At 45.5% G+C, this 23,990-nt stretch overlaps 1 protein-coding gene across 1 annotated transcript in view; it reads right to left on the reverse strand.

Annotated features, from left to right (window-relative positions):
- fam180a (family with sequence similarity 180 member A) overlaps positions 1–10,777 on the reverse strand; it is a 76,643-nt gene extending 65,866 nt beyond the window's left edge. Inside the window, exon 1 of the mRNA XM_072485377.1 lies at positions 10,391–10,777. Within this exon, the coding sequence (XP_072341478.1) occupies positions 10,391–10,466 (76 nt within the window). The 5' untranslated portion in view covers positions 10,467–10,777. The remainder of the gene's footprint in view (positions 1–10,390) is intronic.
- Positions 10,778–23,990: the final 13,213 nt, after the last annotated feature.

Here is a 23,990-nt window from a genome sequence, read left to right on the forward strand (position 1 = left end):
GTATTGGCTCCCCTGCTGATGTGTGCAGCCAATGAACAGTAAGGGTAGCACTGCCAGCCTGCAGTGCGGAAACTAATAGGTAGCATGAATTTGACATTGCCTCGGCAGGCAGGCGTTAATCGCGCTGTGATCCTCTGCCCATTGTCAGGCAGGCGTTAATCGCGCTGTGATCCTCTGCCCATTGTCAGGCAGGCGTTAATCGCGCTGTGATCCTCTGCCCATTGTCAGGCAGGCGTTAATCGCGCTGTGATCCTCTGCCCATTGTCAGGCAGGCGTTAATCGCGCTGTGATCCTCTGCCCATTGTCAGGCAGGCGTTAATCGTGCTGTGATCCTCTGCCCATTGTCAAGTCTTATCCAGTTGAACTCTCATAATATTACAGTAAAGATTAATTCCTTTAAATAGAGCCTGAATTAATTGCTTCATTTCCTCTTACTGGGCATTACACACTCACTAATTGTTGCTGAACTAGTTCATTTGAAGCTGATAGACTCAAAGACTGGGGGTGTTTCCTTTTACCTCCTCGGGGCACGACGCAGTGTGAAACCACTGCTGACCTAACACACTGTCCTCCCACAACCCTTGTTATCTACGCAGAGTGGTTTGAAAGTCAGAATCTACCTTTCCTCTTTCCCTTCCTCGGCACCAGTACATCTGGCAAAACTCCCCTCCTGAAGCAAACACTCCAGTCCCTACTTTGCTGAGGAATACTCTCTCAACTCCCAAAGTCTGTCACCGAGTGCTCGATTGCAGGACGGAAACTTGCCTGTATGGACATTTGAAAAATGCCTTATTCAGCCCAGCCAGTCCACGATGCTGCTGCACAGTCTGCCCAGAGATACCTCCAGGTAGGATGGGAATTCCTGGAGAACCCACCCAAAGTCTGGAATGTGCTGGTCCTAAACAGTGAACACAGGTCAAATAAAGGACAGGTGAAAGTGCTGCATGACTGAGGTTTGTCTATCATTGGTGCAGAAACAAAGCCGATATTTTGAGTGCAGTGTTACTGTTATTACAGATCGGTTAAATTTTTTGTAATTTTAATACGTCCATTTATTTCAAAAAGGTTTGGTGGAACAGGTTTACTTTGCTGTTTTTAATTGATACAGGGTGAAAGATGCCAAAGGACACCGTAACACCATACCCCGAACAAATGCACTGACGTTGCAAATCTATGACATTGCTTCAACATAGTGCCGAATAAAGACATTGGGGGCAGCACAGTGGTTAGCACTGCTGCCTCACAGCGCCAGGGTCCCGGGTTCAATTCCGGCCTTCAGTGACTGTCTCTGTGGAGTCTGCACGTTCTCCCCGTGTCTGCGTGGGTTTCCTCCGGATGCTCCGGTTTCCTCCCACTCTCCAAAGATGTGCAGGTTAGGAGGATTGGTCATGATCAATTGCCCTTAAGTGTCCAAAAATGTGTAGGTGAAGTGGGGTTACGGGGATCGGGCGGAGGAGTGGGCCTAGATAGGGTGCTCTTTCAGAGGGTTGGTGCAGACTCAAAGGGCCGAATGGCCTCCTTGTGCACTGCAGAGATTCTATGATTTATTTTAGCCCTCACCACAAACTCCACACACTTCTTGCAAACATACATCCAGGCAGCTAGTAAAGCCACACTGTTTTTAACTTTGCCCTCTCATCTTGAGCTGAGCTTTCCACTTCACTTCCTCCCCATGACATTGTCCACCTCTCCCGTACTTTAGCTTCCTCCTGCTGAAACACTGCAGAGTCAGCTCCTGCAGTGCTGGCCAACCAGACTGCCATCTTACACCATCTATAACCCTCAACCCATCCAAAACGTTGGTGACCATATTCTATTCCGCATCAAATCCAGCTCACTCAGCACCCCGATTCTCAGTGACGTAGATTGGCTCTTTGTACTCCCAAATTTCCAATTGGCTGCCGATCTATTGTGTTATTGTGTGCAACACCACGGGTCTGGGCTGGAAAACACAATGAGCCATTCAAAGCCCATTGACATCAACGGGACTGAAAAACCCCACAGGTGCGAGAGACGATAAAATTCTGCCCATAGTGAATGGTGGACACAAATTCCTCATTTAAAGTTCTGGCTTCACGTGAAAGTGTGTAATGGGTTCCACAGAAACCAATGTTAAAGATGGAGGTAGGTCCCTTTGCACATTTCTTGCCCATAAAAGCCAATGTACAAGTTGAGATAATGTACTGTACATATGCAGCACCGTGCATTCTGAATATATCAGAAATACTATATACATTGAAATTAGATAATCCTTAAATCATCCAAATAAACCCCGAGTAGAATCTGTTTCTCATCCACGGCATCCTTGAAATTCAGCTAAACTTTTCACCTGCTCTGCTTTCCCACTCTTTCCTTGTTTCTTTCGCTCCTTTTCTCTTTCCCCCCTCTGTTTCTGTCTCTCTGTTTCCAGGGCCTGGACTCCTTCCTGACATCGAGCCCTTGTCCTGCAGCGTGCTGCTGAAGTGGCCAGTGATGAGGGGGTCGGGACAATGGAGCCAGGCAGGCCTTGCTGTCAATCAACCGGGCGTTGAGACCTGCCCATCATTTGCCTGCAGATTCCATTTCAAATTTAGACATCAGTTGCATTTGGCAGGTCACTTTGTGTCTCCACACCCCTCATTGCATTGAAAAGAGATTTTTTTAAAGTTCAAAACATTTTTAACAATTACAAATCTAAAATTCTCGCCATGCAACAACCATTTTACATTTAGGTGCATGTAATTCTTTAACTTTTCGCAGTGACCCTTCACAGTTGCTGTGTTGCCTGTTATGTCCTGTCAGAATGCTCTGTACTCTGAGTTTATAGAATTTATTCAAACAAGCGGATCTCTGTGAATTGGAAGGTCAACTCTTTGCCCTCTAAACATGACCTATGTCCATGCACCGTGCGGCTAAAACCACATTGATGACCTCCATATATCTGAGACCGCTCTGCCCAGATTGTAAGCTCTCAATCTATTTGGGACTTGCTTGCGACCTGCTAGATTACTAAGAATGAGGCTGGAGCTACTTCAGCCAAGAAAAGTGGTGAATGAGACACAACCATTAAAAAAAGTGTAAGATGCGAAAACACGAAGTGGAATGGAAATGGAGAATCCAAAATCTGAAACAGTAAACCCAAAACGACCTGTGATGGTGAGATTGACAATACTACGGCATCTCCAGGCTCCACACCAATCTAATTCCTCCAAATATATTCCAACATTACCTGCTTTTATAAATAGAATATGCTGCAAAGAATATACCAATGAATCCTAAACGACACTTCCAAAGAATCATAAACAATACTACCAATGATAAGTATTTGCTGCACCAATTCTGATTTTGATCACTCCGATGACTTTGCATTATTTCTCCACTTCTTAAAAAACTGTGAACATTTTCTGGAATTGGTCATGAGAAGTTTTGAATATGTTTGTTAAAATTTACAAGTGAGGAACATTATTGTTTTTTAAGTCCAAAGACACCACAAAGACCAACCTTACGGCTCAAGATCAAGCATTTGATGAACAATTTTCTGAATTACTACTCAAAATACATGTTTTCCCAAACAAATAGCAATTCACCCAGCATAAAGAGGAAAAAAGGCTGCTAAAACATCATGTACTTATATAGAATGCTTCTAATTATTGTTTCCATTAAAGCATCTGCATTAAATAGTTTACATCTCCTCCCACTATGAACCACAAGCTATGTCCTTGATAATGTTATCAATGTTATGTCTGTCCAAAACTGAAAAGCAGCTAACTCTTCAATTTAGCTCGAAAATAATTAGCCCACAGACAACTGGAACATGTGTCGAGTGTTTTTAAGCAAAGGTTTAGAAAGATAATGACAAATTGGATTACAAATTTAAAATATCTCACACAGCACCAAGTTCCATCTTCGGCGTTCAAAGCTGAGGTGAGGGTGTCAAGGGAGATGGATCAAAGCTGAATGAATGGACTTGCGATACAAATGAGCCATTATCTAATTAATGGGCTAACTGAGGAACTGAATGAGCTAATCAATCATGTCCCTTTGTTCCTCAGAACAGAGCAATGTAATAAAACAACTGCCCTTACTCTAAAGCTACACTTCATTAAAAATTCAAATAGTCAATAAATTATCCTCAAAGTTTACGTTTAAGCTAATAAATATATTAATAAAACAAATAATTATTGATCACCTTAACATCATTTGATTTGACTGGTTGCAAACTATTAACCGTAGCTCTGTTTTTGAAAACCACCCTTTCTTAAGACTTTGAAAGTGTTGGTTATATTTGTAGCCCAAGGTAGCATATATTTAAGGAGATTTTACAGAAACATCCCAGTGGCATCTCGGACCCCAAGAGGAGTAAAGTGTATCTCAGAGAAGGAAGTTGACAGGCATGATTTTCATACTTCAGAGGCACCTGCACAGTAGACGTCTGTTCTGCTACATGCAAGGTGAAGGAATGACATGCGATAATCCTTGTCTCTAATTGCTTCTCTGAGCAGAGGCTGAACCAATCGCATTGCTCCCAGCGCAACTGTTGTTGCAAAAACTGATGATCAACAATTTATGCAAGCCTTGGAAATAAAGATTAAAGAATCATTTGAGAGCAAGAAACCACACCTCTGCCAGATTACCAGTGCCTTTATGTGACAGCAGTGATAAAAATAGCTTTCGTTCGGGAGATTCATTCATAGAATTTACAGTGGCGAAGGAGGCCATTCGGCCCATCGAGTCTGCACCGGCTCTTGAAAAGAGAACCCTACCCAAGGTCAACACCTCCACCCTATCCCCATAACCCAGAAACCCCACCCAACACCAAGGGCAATTTGGACATTAAGGGCAATTTAGCATGGCCAATCCACCTAACCTGCACATCTTTGGACTGTGGGAGGAAACCGGAGCACCCGGAGGAAACCCACACAGACACGGGGAGGATGTGCAGACTCCGCACAGCCAGTGACCCAAGCCGGAATCGAACCTGGGACCCTGGAGCTGTGAAGCAATTGTTCTATCCACAATGCTACCGTGCTGCCCAATAGAGATAGGCAAACATTATTGATTTGAATGGTGAGGTAGCCCTTGAAGCTCATGGCGGAGCAGCACATCTTGTCCAGCAAGTATATTCAAGTTTAACCATAAATCTACTGCCCACCTGAAGTTGATTTATGCATATATAACTGTTATTTTGACAGAAAATTCAGGCCCATTATAATTAGCTTTTCACTGTTTTGGCAAAACAAGACAAAAATTAATTTCTCTTTTGTTTGTGCTCTCACTTCACCTATTTATAATCCCTCTGCAGACTCTTTGGCCAAAATATTTTGGCCCTTCCCACAAGCGGGATCTTGTGGTCTTGCCCATGGCAGCCCCTCCGCGGCGTGTTCTGCGGTAGCTGAGGGTTCGGGGTACACATGGCCCCACAGACAACAGCAGCACTGGAAGATCCCACCACCAGCCAATGACTGGGCTGCCGAAAATATGCCCTGGGAGGCCATAAATCCTGCCCCTTGTGTCCTCGCAATTGTTTTTTCCATCTAGCTTTGCATTATCACCAAATTTGGTTGCAATATACTTGGTCCTTTCATCCATACCTTTAATGCAGATTGTAAACAGTTGAGGTTTCAGCGCTGATCCCTGTGGAACCCCACTAGTTACAGTTTGTCAATCTGAAAATGACCCATTATTTCAACTCTAATCCTGCAATCCTCTATCCATGCTAATATATCACCCACAATACCAGTCTGCATAGTAACCTTGTAGTGAGGACAAAACCAACAGATCGGATCAAAACCCTGCAGCGTGAATGGTAATGGACAATTTAACAAGTAACTGGAAATGGATGCTGAATGAACATCCCCTCCTCAATCAATGGGGAGCCTGCAAAACTACGCAAATGACAAGGCTGAAATATTTGCAACCATCTTCAGCCAAAAGGGTCAAATGGATAATCCACCTCAGTTTTTTCACCATCAAAGACCCCAGTCTTCAGTCAACTCTTTTCACTCAAACCCAATCAAGAAATGGTTGAACACACGGGATACAACAAAGGCTCTGGTCCCCCCATCCCAGCTGTGATACTGAAGATTTGGCCACTAACCAAGCTGTTGCAGTACAGCTACAACACTGGCAACTACCAGACAATGGGGAAAATTGCCCAAGTATGTCATGTCCAAAAGGCAGGACAAATCAAACCTGGCCAATTACCACTCTATCAGTCTATTATCAATCATCTACAGTGCTATCAACTGGCATTTACTCTGCTCAGCAATGTTCAATGTGGGTTCCACCAGGGACACTCCACTCCAGACCTGATTACAGACTTCTTACAAAGATGGACAAAAGAGTTGAATTGTAGAGGTGGGTTGGGATTGCCCGTCCTTGACATCAAGGCAGCATTTGACCAATTGTAGAATCAGGTAGCCCTCGTAAAATTGAAGTCAATTGGAATTGGGTATCCTTTCCATGACTAGAGTAATTTCCAGCTCAAAGAAGATGGTTGCTGTTGTTGGAGGTCAGTCACCTCAATCACAGATTATCACTGCAGGAGTTCCTCGGAGCTGTGTCCTCAGGTCAGCCATCTTCAGTTGCTTCATCAATGATCTTCCCTTCATCATAGAATCAGTAGTGGGGATGTTTGCAAATGATTGTGCAAAGTTCAGTACGGTTCACATCTCCTCAGATACTGAAGCAGTGTCGATATGTAGGAAGACCTGGACATTAGCCAAGCTGCATTGATAAGTGGCAAGTAGCACTCACATCACACAAATGTCAAGCAATGACCACCTCCAAGACAGAATCTAATCATCTCGCCTTGACATTCAAATGCATTACTATCATTGACTCCTCACCGTCAACATCCTGAAGGTTGTCCACTTGGGCACTTTGGGGTACTTGTTGACAGGTTCCTGAAGGCGGCAGAACAGGTGAACAGGGTAGATAGGAAGGCGTACGGGACACTTACCTTCATCAGTTGTGGCATAGACTATAAGAGCCAGGAGGTTATGTTGGAGCGCTGTACAGAACCCAAAGAGAAAGTGCTGGAAAATCTCAGCGGGTCTGGCAGCATCTGTAGGGAGAGAGAAGAGCGAACGTTTCGAGTCCGATGACCCTTTGTCAAAGCTGTACAGGACATTGCTTAGGCCACAGCTGGAGTACTGTGTGCAGTTCTGGTCACCTCATTATAGGAAGGAGGCGATTGCATTGGAGATTCACCAGGATGTTGCCTGAGACGGAGCATCTGAGTTATAAGGAGAGACTGGGTAGGCTGGGAATGTTTTCTTTAGAGCAGAGAACGCTAGGGGGGGGGGGGGGGATATGATTGATGTACATATGATTATTGGGGGCTTGGACAGGGTAAATGGGAAGCAGTTGTTCTCCTTGGTTGAGGGGTCAATCACAAAGGGGCACAGTTTTAGGGTGAGGGGCAGGAGATTCCGAGGGGATTTGAGAAAGAAAATTCACTCAGAGGGTTGTGAGAATCCGGAATGCACGGCCTGGGAAGGCAGTGGAGGCTGGAAACCTCACACCCTTTAAAAAGCACTTGGATGAGCATCTGAAACACCCTCACATTCAGGGATATGGGACAGGTGCTGGTAAGTGGGATTAGCGCAGGATTAGGGGTAGTTACTGTCAGTGCAGACTCGATGGGCCGAAGAGCCTTTGCTGCGCTGTACGACTCTATGACCCTATGACAAGGGCAGGTCAGAGCCTAGCAATTCTGTGGTGAGTAACTCACTTCCTGACTTTCCAAACCCTATCCATCACCTACAAGACTCAAATCAGTCAGAGACCTGGGTTTGATTCCTGGCTTGGGTCACGGTCTGTGCGGATTCTGCACGTTCTCCCCATGTCTACGTGGGTTTCGTCCGGGTGCTCTGGGTTCCCCCTACAAGTCTTGAAGGTGAATTAGACATTCTGAATTCTCCCTCTGTGTACCCGAACAGGCGCCGGAATGTGGCGACATGGGGATTTTCACAGTAACTTCATTGCAGTGTCAATGTCAGCCTACTTGTGACAATAATAAAGATTATTATGATGTAATACCCTCCACTTGCCTGGACCACTGCAGCTCCATGAACTCTCAAGAAGGTCAACACCATCCAGAACAAAAGAAGCTTGTCTACCACCTTCAATATTCACTCCCTCCACCACCGACGCTGAGAGGCAGCGGTACGTACCATATACAAGGTGCACTGCAGCAACTCACCAAGCCTCTTTGACTGCACCTTCCAAACCCACAATATGGGCTACCGAGAAGGACAAGGGCAGCAGTCACATGAGTCACCACCTGCACATTCCCATCAAAGCCACACACCACCCTGACTTGGGACTATGCCGCCATTCCTTCAATGTCACTGGAATATCCTTCATAACAGCACCCTGGGTGTATGGGTTGTAGCAGCTCAAGATGGTGCACACCACCACCTCCTCACCCACCTCCTCGCCCATCTCCTCGCCCACCTCCTCGCCCACCTCCTCGCCCACCTCCTCACTCACAATTAGGGATGGGCAACAAATGCTGGCCGTGCCAGAAATGTCCGCATCCAAAAAATGTTTAAAGGAACATTTTTTAAAAATGTGGCAACACATTGAATGAATTTTGGCCTGTGATTCACATTCCCGCATGCAATTGCTGTCTGCTGCTACCAGCTTCCCACGGGATTCAAAACTGTTTGGAGGGGATGAGACATCAATGGACTCTCCACAGGATGACATAAAGACCCAGCTGGCAGATACTCCACCATCACTTGTTTTTCTCAAGAATTCTTGGACCAGGATTATGCAATAATATCTGTTCCCAGAAGTAACATTTTACATTCAGGCAGGCGGCAGTTAAATCCAGTCCAAACACTGGAACTATTGACATGAAGGAAAGTTTAATGGAAGGAGTACAAAGTAAATTAAAGGTGGGCCTCAGCATTTGGTCTTAATCATAGAACCCGACAGTGCAGAAGGAGGCCATTTGTCCCATCGAGTCTGCACCAACCCTTCGAAAGATCACCCTACCTAGGCCCAGTCCTCCGACCTATTCCTTAACCCCACCCTAAGGGGTAATTTATCATGGCCAATCCACCTGACCTGCACATCTTTGGGCTGTGGGAGGAAACCGGAGCACCCGGAGGAAAGCGACACAGCCATGGGGAGAACGTGCAGACAGCCAGCCACCCAGAGGTCAGCATCGAACCGGGGTCCTTGATGCTGTGATGCAGCAGTGCTAACCACCGTGCCACCCCCATATTATCCATCCAAAAACAGCAGAGACCTGATTAAACTCACAAAGCAGGCGTGTGCAAGTGATTGTCTGCTGAGGAACAGAACTTACACAAGCTTCTTTGCAGAGCTGTTTGAATCCAGCAGTAATTCACTCCAAGACCCTTCATATCTGGGACACGGTTCCATGCCCGACTCCTTTAACTAAGTCCACGGTCGGCCAGCAGGAAAAATAAACAAAGGGAAGTTGTGAGAAAATAGCCATCAGATATTGTCTACACGTCTCTCGGTTCATGCATGTTTTCCACCACAAACTGCTCCCACAGAGAGGGATCCGGCTCCTACCTTTACAGCCAAGAAGAAAAAGGCTGATGAAATTCTTCACAACAGGAGTCCTGATTGTTGTGCTTTGAAAGGAAACTTAAGGAGACTGCATCCTTTCCAAAATTAATAATGGTTCACGGAAATGTTTATCCTACAATGTAATTTAATAAGCTCAGAGATAGTGGTGTGTCACGGATTGGTTTTCACATTCGCGTGGCCCTCAGAATAGTAACGGCAGTTCTTTGTTACATTTGAAAACAGCCCATTGTTAATCGTGTGATATTCTTCGCCGAAGGCAACCACCAAACTACCTCTTGCTAAGCAGCCTTATGGTAAACAGCGTATCCAGTGACCTGGCACTAAAGTCTGCTTAAAGATTTAATAGACCAGTCCCTCCAAAATGTTCTCCGCTTCCTTCGATGAAAACAATAATTGGGAAAGATTTAAACTTCGCAATCCACACCATTGCACAAAGTCATGATCTCCCTGACAGATATGTCCACATGCAACACACACACACTGACACAGATATACACACCAGCACAGAAGGATGTACACCAACACCAATACACACAAGGAGATATAGAAACAAAGAATACCATGGGCAAGTTTGCATGTACAATACAAAGCAAATACAATGGGAATGAAATTAGTCTTGAATGGTCGGAGATACACCAGCGACCAGTTTACATTCTGCCTGCTATTTGTTGGCAAATATTAAGCAGAATGTAAAACATAATTCACTATATCCCACTTTACGCAATTCCGAAGACAAATTCCACTCCTGATAAATCTCTCTCGGGCACGCTTTCTCACATGTCGTTGGAAAACCTGTCATTCAAATCAATTTTGTTAATTATATATCCACTGCTCTTACCTTTATTCCTCTTGGGAAGTGAAGTTGCGCAAACATTTGTGGAAAATATCAGCAGGATCAGAGCTTTTCTCTGCATTTTCCCAAGGGGTCAATTAGTGTGTGAGCTTGAATTAAAGTAACTTCTTGGTAGCAATGTACTGTTCTGGTGAGTCTGAAAGTCTGTTCGAAGCTCCTTGTGCATCGCCGGCAGTGGATCACTGTAAGCATGCCTTGACCCTCAAAAACATCTGCTACACATCAGCAGGCTGCAATACGTATGCATGTTGACACTCAGTCAACCAGTTGCTCTCTCTCACTCCCTCTCTTTCACACACACAAGACACTTTCATAGAATGCACACCCACCTACAAACTTACTTTTACAGGTATTTAACAGATTATTACACAAAACTTTGCAGGCAACTTATAACAGTGTTTCATACACAAGTGTAGACAGATCTGCAATCTTTACATTCCAGATCGTGGCGACAGTCTGTAAAACTTCAGGTGCTGATGTGTGAGTTTTTTATGAATGTCTTTTCAACCGTGCAATGTTCCTGCCCACCTTGAAAACGGACTTCTTCACCCCTGCTTCAACATCACTTAGATTTTCCAGCTCTCGTTTATTGCGTGAGCTTCTAATCTGGTCAGCTTCTGTATTGCCCAAACTCTGCAGTGTATCGATGGCACTGCCACCTTGCTGGCAACTCTGTACTGAACTCTTTCCATTCAGTTTCACCCTTCCCACAGCCTGAACTGCAACAATAATAATAATCATTAACACTGCAATGAAGTTACTGTGAAAAGCCCCTAGTCACCACATTCTGGCGCCTGTTCGGGTACACTGAGGGAGAATTCAGAATGTCCAGTTCACCTAACAGCACATCTTTCGGGACCCAGATATGGGTGCAGGTCAGTGACAATCTCTACTTGCCCAGGAATTCTGTGATCAAACATAGAACAGCGTTCTGAACCTGCATTCGTCCCTGAACTTACAGAGAAAATGGACGGAATTTTCCCCCCAAAATGGGAAAGTGTCAGGTTCTGACTGAAAACCGGCGTCTTTCTTCCCAGAGAAACAGACAGACTTTCTCTGCAGATCTTCTGACACTTTGTCAAAAGAAAGCAGGGGGCAGGGAGCGGGGGGGTTGGGGGGGGGGGGGGGGGGGGGGGGGGTGGCGTGGGCACATGTTTTGTGTCACCATTGCTCGGGGCACAGCGACAGCGGCAAACCCAGATTCGCAGAGCCGGGCGCCCTTTATGGATCTTCATGGATCTCTAAACTGAAGTTAAATAACCCACTCCCCCATCATCGTGAGCATTCCGTACCCACCTCACTCCCACCAATGCAGTCATCCCCCCCCCCACCACCACCACCACCCACCACCATCATCGTGCCATGTCCCTCACCACCCGGGGGCTATACTCACCCCCGCTCCCACGGCCTGGTCACCAAGGCTGGTTTCCGTTTTAGATAAAACTCGGTTAGTGGGATAGGCTTCACCCATCCCTGACAATGGAACAAGAACCGAATGTCACATTCATTACAGGAGTTTCCAGTGCTTGCCCGTCACCCAGTACAGCGAGAGCCAATTGTGAACCAGACTATCTGAAGCAGAGTCTGATTGGACTCAAAACATTAACTCTGTTTCTTTCTGCCCAGATTTTGCTAACCTGCTGAGTTTATCCAGCTTTTGTTGTTTATATTTGAACAAAACTTTGCTGATCTCTGCTTTCCTAGAATGGACCTGGAATAGGCACAGAGAAATGACATTGGGCGCGATTTTCCAATCGCGGGACAGAATGTCCGCGCCATCGTGAACACCGTCGCATTTCACGACGGCGCAAAACGAGCGGGGGCAGTAGCGATGCTGTCCCCCACAGGGGGCCAGCACGGCGCGGGAGCGGTTCACGCCGCTCCAGCCTCACTTCCTGGCGCGCACTGGGGGCGGCGCCAACCCGCGCATGCGCGGTGGCCTTACTGAACGCTCCGGCCCCGACGCAACATGGCGCGGGGGTTCTGGGGCCGGACGCGCAACAAAGTAGGCCCGGGGGGGGGAGCGGAAAGAGGCCGGCTCGCCGATTGGTGGGCCCCAATCGCGGGCCAGACCCCATCGGAGGCCCCCCCGGGGACAGAGCCCCCCCCCCCTCACAGGCCGCTCCCCGACCCTTCGCGCAGAGTTCCCGCCGGCAGCGACGAGCTGTGGACGGCGCCGGCGGGGACTCTGCTTTTACCGCCCGGCCGCTCGGGCCGTCCGGGCCGGAGAATCATTGTACAGCGGCCCGCGCTGGCGCAAATGGCGCCGATTCTCTGCACCTCGGAGAATCCCGCGCAGGCGTCGGGGCGGTGTGGCGCGGTTACGCCAATTCTCCGACCCGGCACGGGGCTGGGAAAATCACGCCCATTATTCTGGATTCCTGCTTCTGATCCCACAGAGTGTCAGTGACTTCACAAAAGGAGGGAAAAAGTGAAATATTTAATTGACTGATCATATTCTGTAAACAAGCGATTCACACGAGAGATTATTCTTTGAAATCAGGCAGTATGGTCTCGGAAATCCATTGGAATGACCACAGTTCCTCAACACATCTTAATTTCTCAGACAGGAAACCACACAAAAGGCACAGGAGTAACAAGACGCAGGCCGGTGGACGAGTCGCTGCGCCTGAGGCAGAAAGCACCAATTTCTCGGGGACTTTGTAAAATTTTGTGAACTTCAATCCATTGATCAGGAGAATGAACATAACAAAAATGGCAAAAATTTTACAGGTGGGATTTTCTGTCCCACCCCCTTCCCCACATCATCTCCCCCCCCCCCCCCCCGTGCCAAATTTAGCAGCCATTATCCACCGCTGTCAACGGGCTTTCCCGTTGCTCGTACCCTGCACCGCTGGTGAACCTGCAGCAGGGGGCGGTGTTGGCGACAAGTGTGCAAAATGTACAAGTTATACTGCTAGTAGTTAGTTCCTGAGCCAAATTAAAGTTCCTTGTTTCTTAAGGATTGAGTTAAAGCCCAAGTAAAACTGCAATTACCAGAGACAATTTAATTTAAAATATAATCCACCTTTACGAAAAAGCCGATAACTTTTGCACCTGATGCACCTGATGTTCCTTTCGGTGAAAAAGTGTCCATCTCTGGGCTGGATTTTTAACTTTAATACAGACTGGGCCTTGACTTGGCAGAAAGAGGAGGGGAGAATATTACTGCCCCATTAGCAGGTTTTTACAGACTGCTGCTTTAACAGCCAGCGTGCTGTATAAGAGAAATTTCAAACATTGCTATTTCAGATACATGACCTCATTCACCATAATTTCAGAAGGTGTTTGCTGAGATAATGTCTGAACCGACTGTGACTTTTGTTTCATTCCTGGGCTGATTAGATTCTGTAATGTCCCAGTCATTAACTCTTGAATATCAATTGACTATTTTGATGAGATACGAAGAACACTTTTCCATGTAGCGATTGTCCGAGTAGGCTTTCTGTCTCTGCTGAAGGGGTAACCTTGTAGAAATGCAAACGTGGAGCCCAGTGCAGTTTTCAGTCAATCCTTTTGAAAGAGCGCTGTACATCAGCAGGCAGGAAATCCCGCAAGGGCATCATGGAACGTCTGAATTGTAATTCTCCTTGTAGGTTTCAAGAAACTTGTCAGCTTGCAACTCTAGACATCAGGTGACTTCTGGCAGCCATCATACGTCAGTGTCTTTGCTGGTGTTTTTTCATCAGTTCAATATATGTTTCATCAGCCAATGAAGTTAACGATTAATACCATTTATACACAAGTCACATCACTGTGAGTGGGCTGGGATTGAGCCTGCTTCTGCTTGGCGAGCTCATCCCATGGCCGCTTTACAGCCATCGGCCTCTTAATTGGTTGGAGGCAGGATTTCCACCCTGATTGAAGAAGAAATCCACCCCCAAGAGCTGGCCAACCAAACAGATTCTCAGCAACTCTCTTGTTCCAGTAGTGCCACCGGAATCTGTTGCCACTACTGGGACTACAAATAGTCATGAAAATGAGGAGCCAGGGAGTCGAAACTTCAAAGTAAATTCAAGGAGCCAAGCTGGCAGGCCAGCTGGCAGGGTCTGGGGACTAAGGTCAATTGGTTGGGAGGAGAAATGAAACCAGGAGAGGCAATTCTTGGCCTCCAAGGGACACAAGGTGCCGAAACTGGAGGCATGCCTCAGCCCAGCCACAATGCTATTAATTTGCCACTAAAGGGCTTCAATTGACCCATGGATGAGTGGCTGCCTGATGCCTCCCCCAACCATAGGGCTGGGCAGGGTTGGGTAGGCCATGAACAGCGGAGAGATGGCAGATGGAGTTTAATCCGGACAAATGTGAGGTAATGCATTTTGGAAGGTCTAATGCAGTGAATGGTAGAACCCTCAAGAGTATTGAAAGTCAAAGAGATCTAGGAGTACAGGTCCACAGGTCATTGAAAGGGGCAACACAGGTGGAGAAGGTAGTCAAGAAGGCATACGGCATGCTTGCCTTCATTGGCCGGGGCATTGAGTATAAGAATTGGCAAGTCATGTTGCAGCTGTATAGAACCTTAGTTAGGCCACACTTGGAGTATAGTGTTCAATTCTGGTCGCCACACTACCAGAAGGATGTGGAGGCTTTAGAGAGGGTGCAGAAGAGATTTACCAGAGTGTTGCCTCGTATGGAGGGCATTAGCTATGAGGAGTGGTTGAATAAATTTGGTTTGTTCTCACTGGAATGACGGAGGTTGAGGGGCGACCTGATAGAGGTCTACAAAATTATGAGGGGCATAGACGGAGTGGATAGTCAGAGGCTTTTCCCCAGGGTAGAGGGGTCAATTACTAGGGGGCATAGGTTTAAGGTGTGAGGGGCAAGGTTTAGAGTAGATGTATGAGGCAAGTTTTTTTACACAGTGGGTAGTGGGTGCCTGGAACTCGCTGCCGGGGGAGGTGGTGGAAGCAGGGACGATAGTGACGTTTATCGGGCATCTTGACAAATACATGAATAGGATGGGAATAGAGGGATACGGACTCAGGAAGTGTAGAAGATTGTAGTTTAGTCGGGCAGCATGGTCGGCACGGGCTTGGAGGGCCGAAGTTCCTGTTCCTGTGATGTACATTTCTTTGTTCACTGAATAAACATCAATAATGACGAAAGCTCTTGTTTTACCGAGGATGGCTGTGTTACATTCTTTCTGTATTACATCGTACTTTAGGATCATTCTCGTGTTTTAGGATTAACTGAATTCCACAATTCACTTGATTTTCTCTGAAAACTGAAGTGCGATGACGGGGGATTACAACATACCAGTGGGAAGTGGAGAGTAGCTGGGAACCTGATCTCCAGGCACAATCGCAGAACCTCAGCTAACCCCCTTACTCTGGAAATGTGAACTGAGATCAGATGTGTAATTCCAGTATCTCCGAGCAGCTTATCCATCATCAGATGCCATCTGTGGCGACCCAACACTGGTCCACAGCTTTACCTCAATAGCCAGCACAATGGCCACAACATGAAAATAGTTCTCTGACAGAACAAAACGTGGGTGTTGCTGAATAAAGAGACAGGTTTTGTTTAAACTTCTCATCTTGTACTTATCAGGACCATTCACAATAAAATGCTAATGTCAGAGTAAACAACATATTTATACTCGATGAGAAAATCTCATGATATTAGGTGTAATTCTGCAGTTGAGCATTTGCTAAATAATCCTCAGTGTGCTAAGAATTACTCTGATGTAGAAATGCCACGTTCCCAAAGAGCGGCGACCAGGGATTGTAACAAACGATACTTTATTAACTCGCTCAGCTGCTACTCCATGCTTGTATTCGGCCCGCATTACGGCCATGCTCCAGTCATGTGACCTCGAGTACCCACACATCAAGTTATCTATCATGTGACCACTCGGTCTACAACTGACAACCGATTAAGATTGTCAGGCTTGCAATGTGGCCTCTTTGCATGTACTAGCAGCGACATATATTGTAATAACCTGTAGTAACCTGCACAGGATTCATCCAGCTGGGCATGATTGTTCCCCGTGCTCAATTGGACTGAGTTAACCCAGCACTAGCATAAAAGCAATAGCTATAGAGCCAGCTATAAAGGAACGAGGACCCGGTGAAAGGTAATCGGGCCCTGTGCTTGTATGATGCTGTTGCTGAAATAAAGGACTTTTAAGAAGCTTGTTGGACCCTCCTGGCTTTATCAAATATATTAATGCACAGGGCCCTGGACTTTGCAAAGGGAAAGAATGTGTACACACATTGTGTCTGTTCCAGCGAAGCAAAACAAGTGACTGCCATTTTACTGCAATTGCATAGGACATTGATGAGGCAACGCCTGGAGTATTGTGGGCAGTTTTGGTGTCCTTATCTGAGGAAGGATGTTCTTGCTGTGGAGGGAGAGCAGCGAAGGTTTACCAGACTGATTCCTGGGATGGCGGGACTGTCATATGAGGAGAGACAAAGTCAGTTAGGATTATATTCATTTGGGTTTAGAAGAGAAGGGATCTCATTGAAACTTATAAAATTATAAGAGGATTAGACAGCGTAGATTCAGAAAGAATGTTCCCCATGGAGAGTCCAGAATGAGGGGCTCGAGGATAAGGGCTCGAGGACATTTTAGGACTGAGATGAGGAGAAATTTCTCACCCAGAGAGTGGTGAATCTGTGGAATTCTCTACCACAGAAAGTAGTTGAGGCCAACATGTTGTGTACTTTCGAGAAAGAATTAGATATAACTCTTGGGGCTAAAGGGATTTTGGGGGGAATGTGGGATCAGTGTATTGAACTTGATGATCAGCCATTATCATAATGAATGGTGGAGCAGGCTCGAAGGACCGAATGGCCTCCTCCTGCTTCTATAGTCCATTCCTCAGGCTATGTCTTCACTGGTCAGAGTCAAGCTGCCTGATTTAAATTTCTAATGATACTTAGCATTTAACTGTCAGTCACTGATAGATCTCTGTGTCTATTCGGAAGCCTGGATATGTATTATCCCTTCTTAGTTCCCAAATAACAGAGATTCCAGGCTGTGCTTTTTGGCAAAGTTTCATTGAACTTTATTGGCAAAGTTTCGTTGAACTTTGTCAGCTTTAGTGTCTACTGGTAAACTCTTGATTACAATTCAAACTTAGGTCAGATGGATTGTCTTTAGCGAATACAGTGGCTGAGTTTGAAATATAACTCATGATAATTCTTCAAATCATGATACACAGTACAAAATTACGGATTGATTTAAACAAAAGAAAAATGGCGATTTAGCAAAAGCAGCAAAGACATAGGTTTCAGAAAGCGATAGATTGATTCCGGAATGGATTTTTCCATCCCGACAATTGATTTTTAAGGAGATCATTATCTTAAAGTTTCACCTTCTTTACAGCTATGATTGGCTTTGACTAATTTATAATTCACTGAATTCGACCAAAATGCCTGTCTGTCAATTTAAGAGATAAATGTTTGATGTAATTTTCCATATCCTAGTTTGCCAATTATGCCTCTAACATTAATTAGATTAACACAGTTTTCGAAAAGTCATTATGACCCTGACTGATTGTTACCATGGGAACGGAACAGTCCAGGCTTGGGAAGGTAGCTGCATACAATGAAGTCTTTCGTCACTGGCCTTGGTCTCTGCCAAGTCTTGCAAAATGTGAAAATTTAGAGTCTTATCTCATTAGTTCCCAGCTAGGCAGCTTTCCTCACTCTCATGGTTAATATGATTTAGTCAATTACTCTGAATGATTTCTCAATTAAACCTTTTATCTATCTCATCTGTAGCTAACCCGAAAAGCTGATTTCTATCAGTCACCATCAACTGGTGCATTCCCCATGGCAATGCCTCTGCAAATCAGAGTCCACTTGGTAACCAGTCACCACTTTTGTCTCATACAGTATAAACATATTTTTTCCCCTGGCATTGGCATTTTTTTGCAAACTGTCTTGATGGGTGCAGGATGAAAAACTTCAACAAAAAGTATTTTTTCAGCAAATTAAAATACCCAGTTTCAGAACATGAAGAAGATACCCGAGACAAGGGTGTCCATTCTGTTCAAACATAGATTCACAGAAACCTATAACACAGCAGCAGGTCATTCGGCCTCTCATGCAATGCTGCCTCTTTGAACAAGCAGTTGTTCTTAGGCGTACACTCCTGTTTTTTCTGTCTGGAATCCTGGAAGTTCCAAATCAATTAGTACATCCAACTCTCCTTTAAAAATATTTTTTGGAATGAACCTCCCCCACCATGGAGGGAAAAATTTCCAAATTCCGATAACTTTCTAAGTGAAAGAATTTCTCCTTATCTCCTCGCAAGTCCCTTTGCCAGTTTGAATGTATATTCCGGTTATTGACCCACTTACTGGTGGGAATTATTCATTGCTATTTACTCTGTCAAAACCTCTCAGCATCTTGAAAATCTCTATCAGGTCACACTTCAACTTCTTCGTTTCAAATGGACGTGTCCTAACTTCTCATCACTGAAGTCCTTCAGTCCTGGTAACGCCTTGGTGATCATCCTGTGTATCCTTTCAAAGGTTTCGGATCTTTACTAAAGTGCAGTTTCTTCATTAATTTGCAATACTCCAGCTGAGGCCTAACCAGTGATCTAGAAAGTTCTAGCATAATTTCTTTGTTTTTATTGTCTACATATCTATTTATAAACTCAAGTAGCCATTTAAAAAAAAAAAATCACTGAATCACACAAAAAAGAGAAGCGTAAACATGGACTCCCAAGTCCCTTTGTGCTTCTGATTTCCAAAGTATTTCCCCATTCAGAAAATAGTCTGTGCCTAAATTCCTCCTTCCAAAGCAAGGAAAATTTAGCAAATGATCTGAACTTCTCCCCCCCACAGAGGCTGCCAGGTTTGCTGAGTATTTACAGCATTTTCTCTCTTTATTTCAAACTTCCGGTATACGAAGTGCTTTGCTGTTGTAAACTGATCTGGTGGTTCTTCAATCAGATGGTTATTAATGTTGCCAACAGTGCGGACAGATGGCTGAATGCAGGCCCTCATCTACCCCCCTCCCACCCAACCACCACCACCACCACCACCATTACACCTCAGAATAGGGTGTAAAGATACTGAGGGGGGGGTTATGATACTGGGGGGGGGGTGTAATGATACTGGGAGGGGGTGTAATGATATTGGGGGGGGTGTAATGATACTGGGGGGGTGTAATGATACTGGGGGGGTGTAATGATACTGGGGGTGGTGTAATGATACTGGGGGTGTAATGATACTGGGGGGGGTGTAATGATACTGGGGGGGTGTAATGATACTGGGGGTGTAATGATACTGGGGGTGTAATGATACTGGGGGGTGTAATGATACTGGGGGGGTGTAATGATACTGGGGGGTGTAATGATATTGGGGGGTGTAATGATACTGGGGGGGTGTAATGATACTGGGGGGGGTGTAATGATACTGGGGGGGTGTAATGATACTGGGGGGGTGTAATGATATTGGGGGGTGTAATGATACTGGGGGGGGTGTAATGATACTGGGGGGGTGTAATGATACTGGGGGGGGTGTAATGATACTGGGGGGGTGTAATGATACTGGGGGGGTGTAATGATACTGGGGGGGGTGTAATGATACTGGGGGGGTGTAATGATACTGGGGGGGTGTAATGATTCTGGGGGGGTGTAATGATTCTGGGAGGGGGGTGTAATGATATTGGGGGGGTGTAATGATACTGGGGGTGTAATGATACTGGGGGTATAATGATACTGGGGGTATAATGATACTGGGGGTGGTGTAATGATACTGGGGGTGGTGTAATGATACTGGGGGTGTAATGATACTGGGGGGGGTGTAATGATACTGGGGGGGTGTAATGATACTGGGGGGAGGTGTAATGATACTGGGGGGGGGGGGGGCTGTGATGATACTGGGAAAAAGCAAGAGAGTGGAAATAAATAGCCCAGAAAGAGTCAGAACAGACCACCACCCAAGTAGCCCCTCCAGCACTGTATGATTCCACAATTGTGTGAATTGCTGGGAAGATTGTGCAGTGTCATCTCCTAATTTGTAGAAGAGCTGTTTTGTGGGTTTCTTAGAGAGTTCTGATGTGTTCTGTGGCTGGGGGGGGGGGGAAGACACAACTGTAATGGTATCATGTCATGTCTGATGGGTGATTAGAGAAAACCAGAGGCTTTGCACTGGAAAAGAATGATTACTGGCTACACTCAAGGAAAAACCAGTGTAGTATTCTGGATGGGGTGAAATTAAAAATGCCTTTTAATGCGGTGTACAATTCTTTAAGTAGAAATTGATCTGCAAGCAAGCTAAAGTAGATTTAACTAAATAATGCAACAGCTCAATAATACATTACCCAATCTTACAAACTGCAGGGTATCATAAGCATTCAGGTTAATTAGTCTGGGGCCACTAGACTAAAGTCAGTCTTGCTACACTGCAATTTGCAGCAACTTTTGAGACACTTCTATAAAAATGTACCATTTGAATAAAACAAAACATAGAAAATAAGCTTAGAAGCAGAGGCAAAATCGTAGCAGGAGCAGGCCATTCGGCCCTTCGAGCCTGCTCCACCATTCATTATGATCATGGCTGATCATCCAACTCAATAGCTGAATCTCGCTTTCCCCCATTGTAGTGATATGTATATATAGAGACATACAAAGGGTTAATGACTACATCTTAGAGTAACACAACCACTTGATGGCAACACTAGATTCCTGTGTAAATATGAGAACTCAAAGGATCTTGGGTCTCTTCGACCTAGGAGTGACTAGACAACAGTGTTAGAGAGATAAATCACAGTATAGTTAGCACGTGTAGTTTAATATAGTTGATACTTTATTCTGAATTACTTGATTACTAATTCTAGTTCTGCAGAGTTTGCAAACTCAATATTAATCAATTTGTTGTTCATTAAACCTATTTTGCTTTAAGTTGATTGGTAGTTTCTTGCGAATCACACTATCAGACCATTCTGGATATATAAAGCAAAGAGTAACGGCATATTACTAAAGAGTAATATAACACCCATATCTTTTAATCCCCTTCGTGCCAAGTGTTATATCTAACTGCTGTTTGAAACCATCCGATGTTTTGGCCTCAACTACTTCCTGTGGTAATGAATTCCACAGGCTGACCACTCTCTGGGTGAAGAAATGTCTCCTCATCTCAGTCCTAAATGGTCTCTCCCGTATCCTCAGACTGTGCCCCCTGGTTCTGGACACAACCACCATCGGGAACATCCTTCCTGCATCTACCCTGTCCGGTCCTGTTAGAATTTTATAGGTTTCTATGAGATCCCCCCTCATTCTTCTAGATTCCAGTGAAAACAATCTTAACCAACTCAATCTCGCCTCATACATCATAAGCCCATAAGACATAGGAGCAGAATTAGGCCACTCGGCCCATCTAGTCTGCTCCACCATTCAATCATGGCTGATATTTTCTCATCGCCATTCTCCTGCCATCCCAGGAATCAGTCTGGTAAACCTTCGCTGCACTCCCTCTATAGTTAGGACATCCTTCCTCAGATAAGGAGACCAAAACTGCCCACAATATTCCAGGTGTGGCCTCACTAAGGCCCTGTACGATTGCAGCGAGACATCCCTGCTCCTGCAAGCCGTTGATTTTCCACCTTTCCCGTTTTACTTCTGTGCCAGACGGGAATAAATTATTGTTGCAGTTCCCCCATGCGCTCCTTGAATATTTGCCATTGCCGATCCACTATCATCCCTTGAAGTAACATTCCCCAATCGATCAGCCAACTCACTCTTTTTATCATAGTTTCCTTTATTAAGATTCAGGACCTAGTCTCAGAATCAACTACTTCACTCTCCATCTTGATGAGAAATTCTATCATTTTATGGTCGCTCATCCCCAAGGGGTCTTGCACAACCAGATTGCCAATCATTCCCTTCTCATTACACAAGTCTAGGATGTCCTGTTCTCTAGTTGGCTCAACATATTGATTCAGAAAACCAGCCCACACTCCAGGAATTTCTCCTCTCGGGTATCGTGGCTAATTTGATTTTCCCAATCTATATGCAGACTAAAATCACCCATAATTACAGATGTTCCTTTATCACATGCGCCTCTAATTTCCTGTTTAATGCCATTCCCAACAATATCGCTGCAGTTTGGGGGTCTGTATGAAACACCCACTAACTTTTTTTGCCCCTTGCTGTTTCTCAGTTTTACTCATACAGAGTCCGCATTGTTGGAGTTAACATCCTTTCTCACTATTGTGTTCATGTAATCTTTAACCAGCAATGCAACACCATCACCTTTTCCTTTTTAACTGTCTTTCCTAAATACTGAATACCCTGGGACATTCAGTTCCCATCCCTGGTCACCCTGTAGCCATGTCTCCGTAATCCCGACTATATCATACCGTTCACATCTATTTGTGCGATTAGTTCATCCACTTTATTGCAAATGCTCCACGTGTTAATGCACAAAGCCATTAAGCTTGCTGTTTTAACATTACTAGTGAAATGAAATGAAAATGAAAATCACTTATTGTCACAAGTAGGCTTCAAATGAAGTTACTGTAAAAAGCCCCTAGTCGCCACATTCCGGCGCCTGTTCAGGGAGGCTGGTACAGGAACTAATCTCGCTCTCAATATTATTCTGTGGCCCTCTTTGAATCTGGTTCCTGGTTTATCTGCCTATCACTTTTCTGATTCCCCTTTCTGTCTTTTGTTTTTGTCCTTATATTCTCCTCTTCTGACTCCGTACACAGGTTCCCATTCCCCTGCCATTTTAGTTTAAACCCTCCCAAACCATTCTAGCAAATAGCACCACCCTAGGACATCAGTCCCGGTCCTGCCCAGGTGTAACCCGTCCAGTTTGGACAGGTCCCACCTCCCTCAGAACCGGTCCCAATGCCCCAGGAATCTGAAACCCTTCCCCTGACACCATCTCTTCAGCCACGTTTTTATCTGATATATCCTGCTATTTCTACTCTAGCTAGCACGTGGCACTGGTTTGAATCCTGAGATCATCACCTTATAGGTCTGACTTCTGAACTTTATTCCTAACTCCCTAGATTCTGCTTTCAGGACCCCATCCCTTTTTTAACCCATGTCGTTGGTACCAATGTGAACCACGGCCACTGGCTGTTCACCCTCCCCCTCCAGAATGTCCTGCAGCCGCTCTGAGACACCCTTGACCCTAGCACCAGGGAGGCAACATATCATCCTGGAGTCTCGTTTGCGGCCACAGAAACGCCTGTCTATTCCCCTTACAATTGAATCCCCTATAACTATTGCACTGTCACACTTATCCCCCCTCCCCTCTGCAGCAGAACCAACCGTGGTGCCACGAGTTTGGCTGTTGCTGTTTTCCCCTGAGAGGCCATTCCCCTCAACAGTGTCCAAAACGGTATATCTGTTCTGCAGGGGAATGGCCACAGGAGATTCCTGCTCTACCTGCCTCGCTCTCTTGCTCTGTCTGGTGGTCACCCTCCCTTCCTGCCTGTGGATTCTGAGCCTGCGGTGTTACCACCTCTCTGTACGTGTTATCCACGACACTCTCAGCTTCGCGGATGCTCCACAGTGACCCCAGCCATCCACGCACTCCTCCTAAGCCGTGACCTCTGCTGCCTGGAAGTAGGTGCATATGAACATCACTAGCTGCAAGCCTCCTTCAATA

This window comes from Scyliorhinus torazame, chromosome 19 (genome assembly GCF_047496885.1).
Source record: "Scyliorhinus torazame isolate Kashiwa2021f chromosome 19, sScyTor2.1, whole genome shotgun sequence".
NCBI classification, from domain to species: Eukaryota; Metazoa; Chordata; class Chondrichthyes; order Carcharhiniformes; family Scyliorhinidae; genus Scyliorhinus; species Scyliorhinus torazame.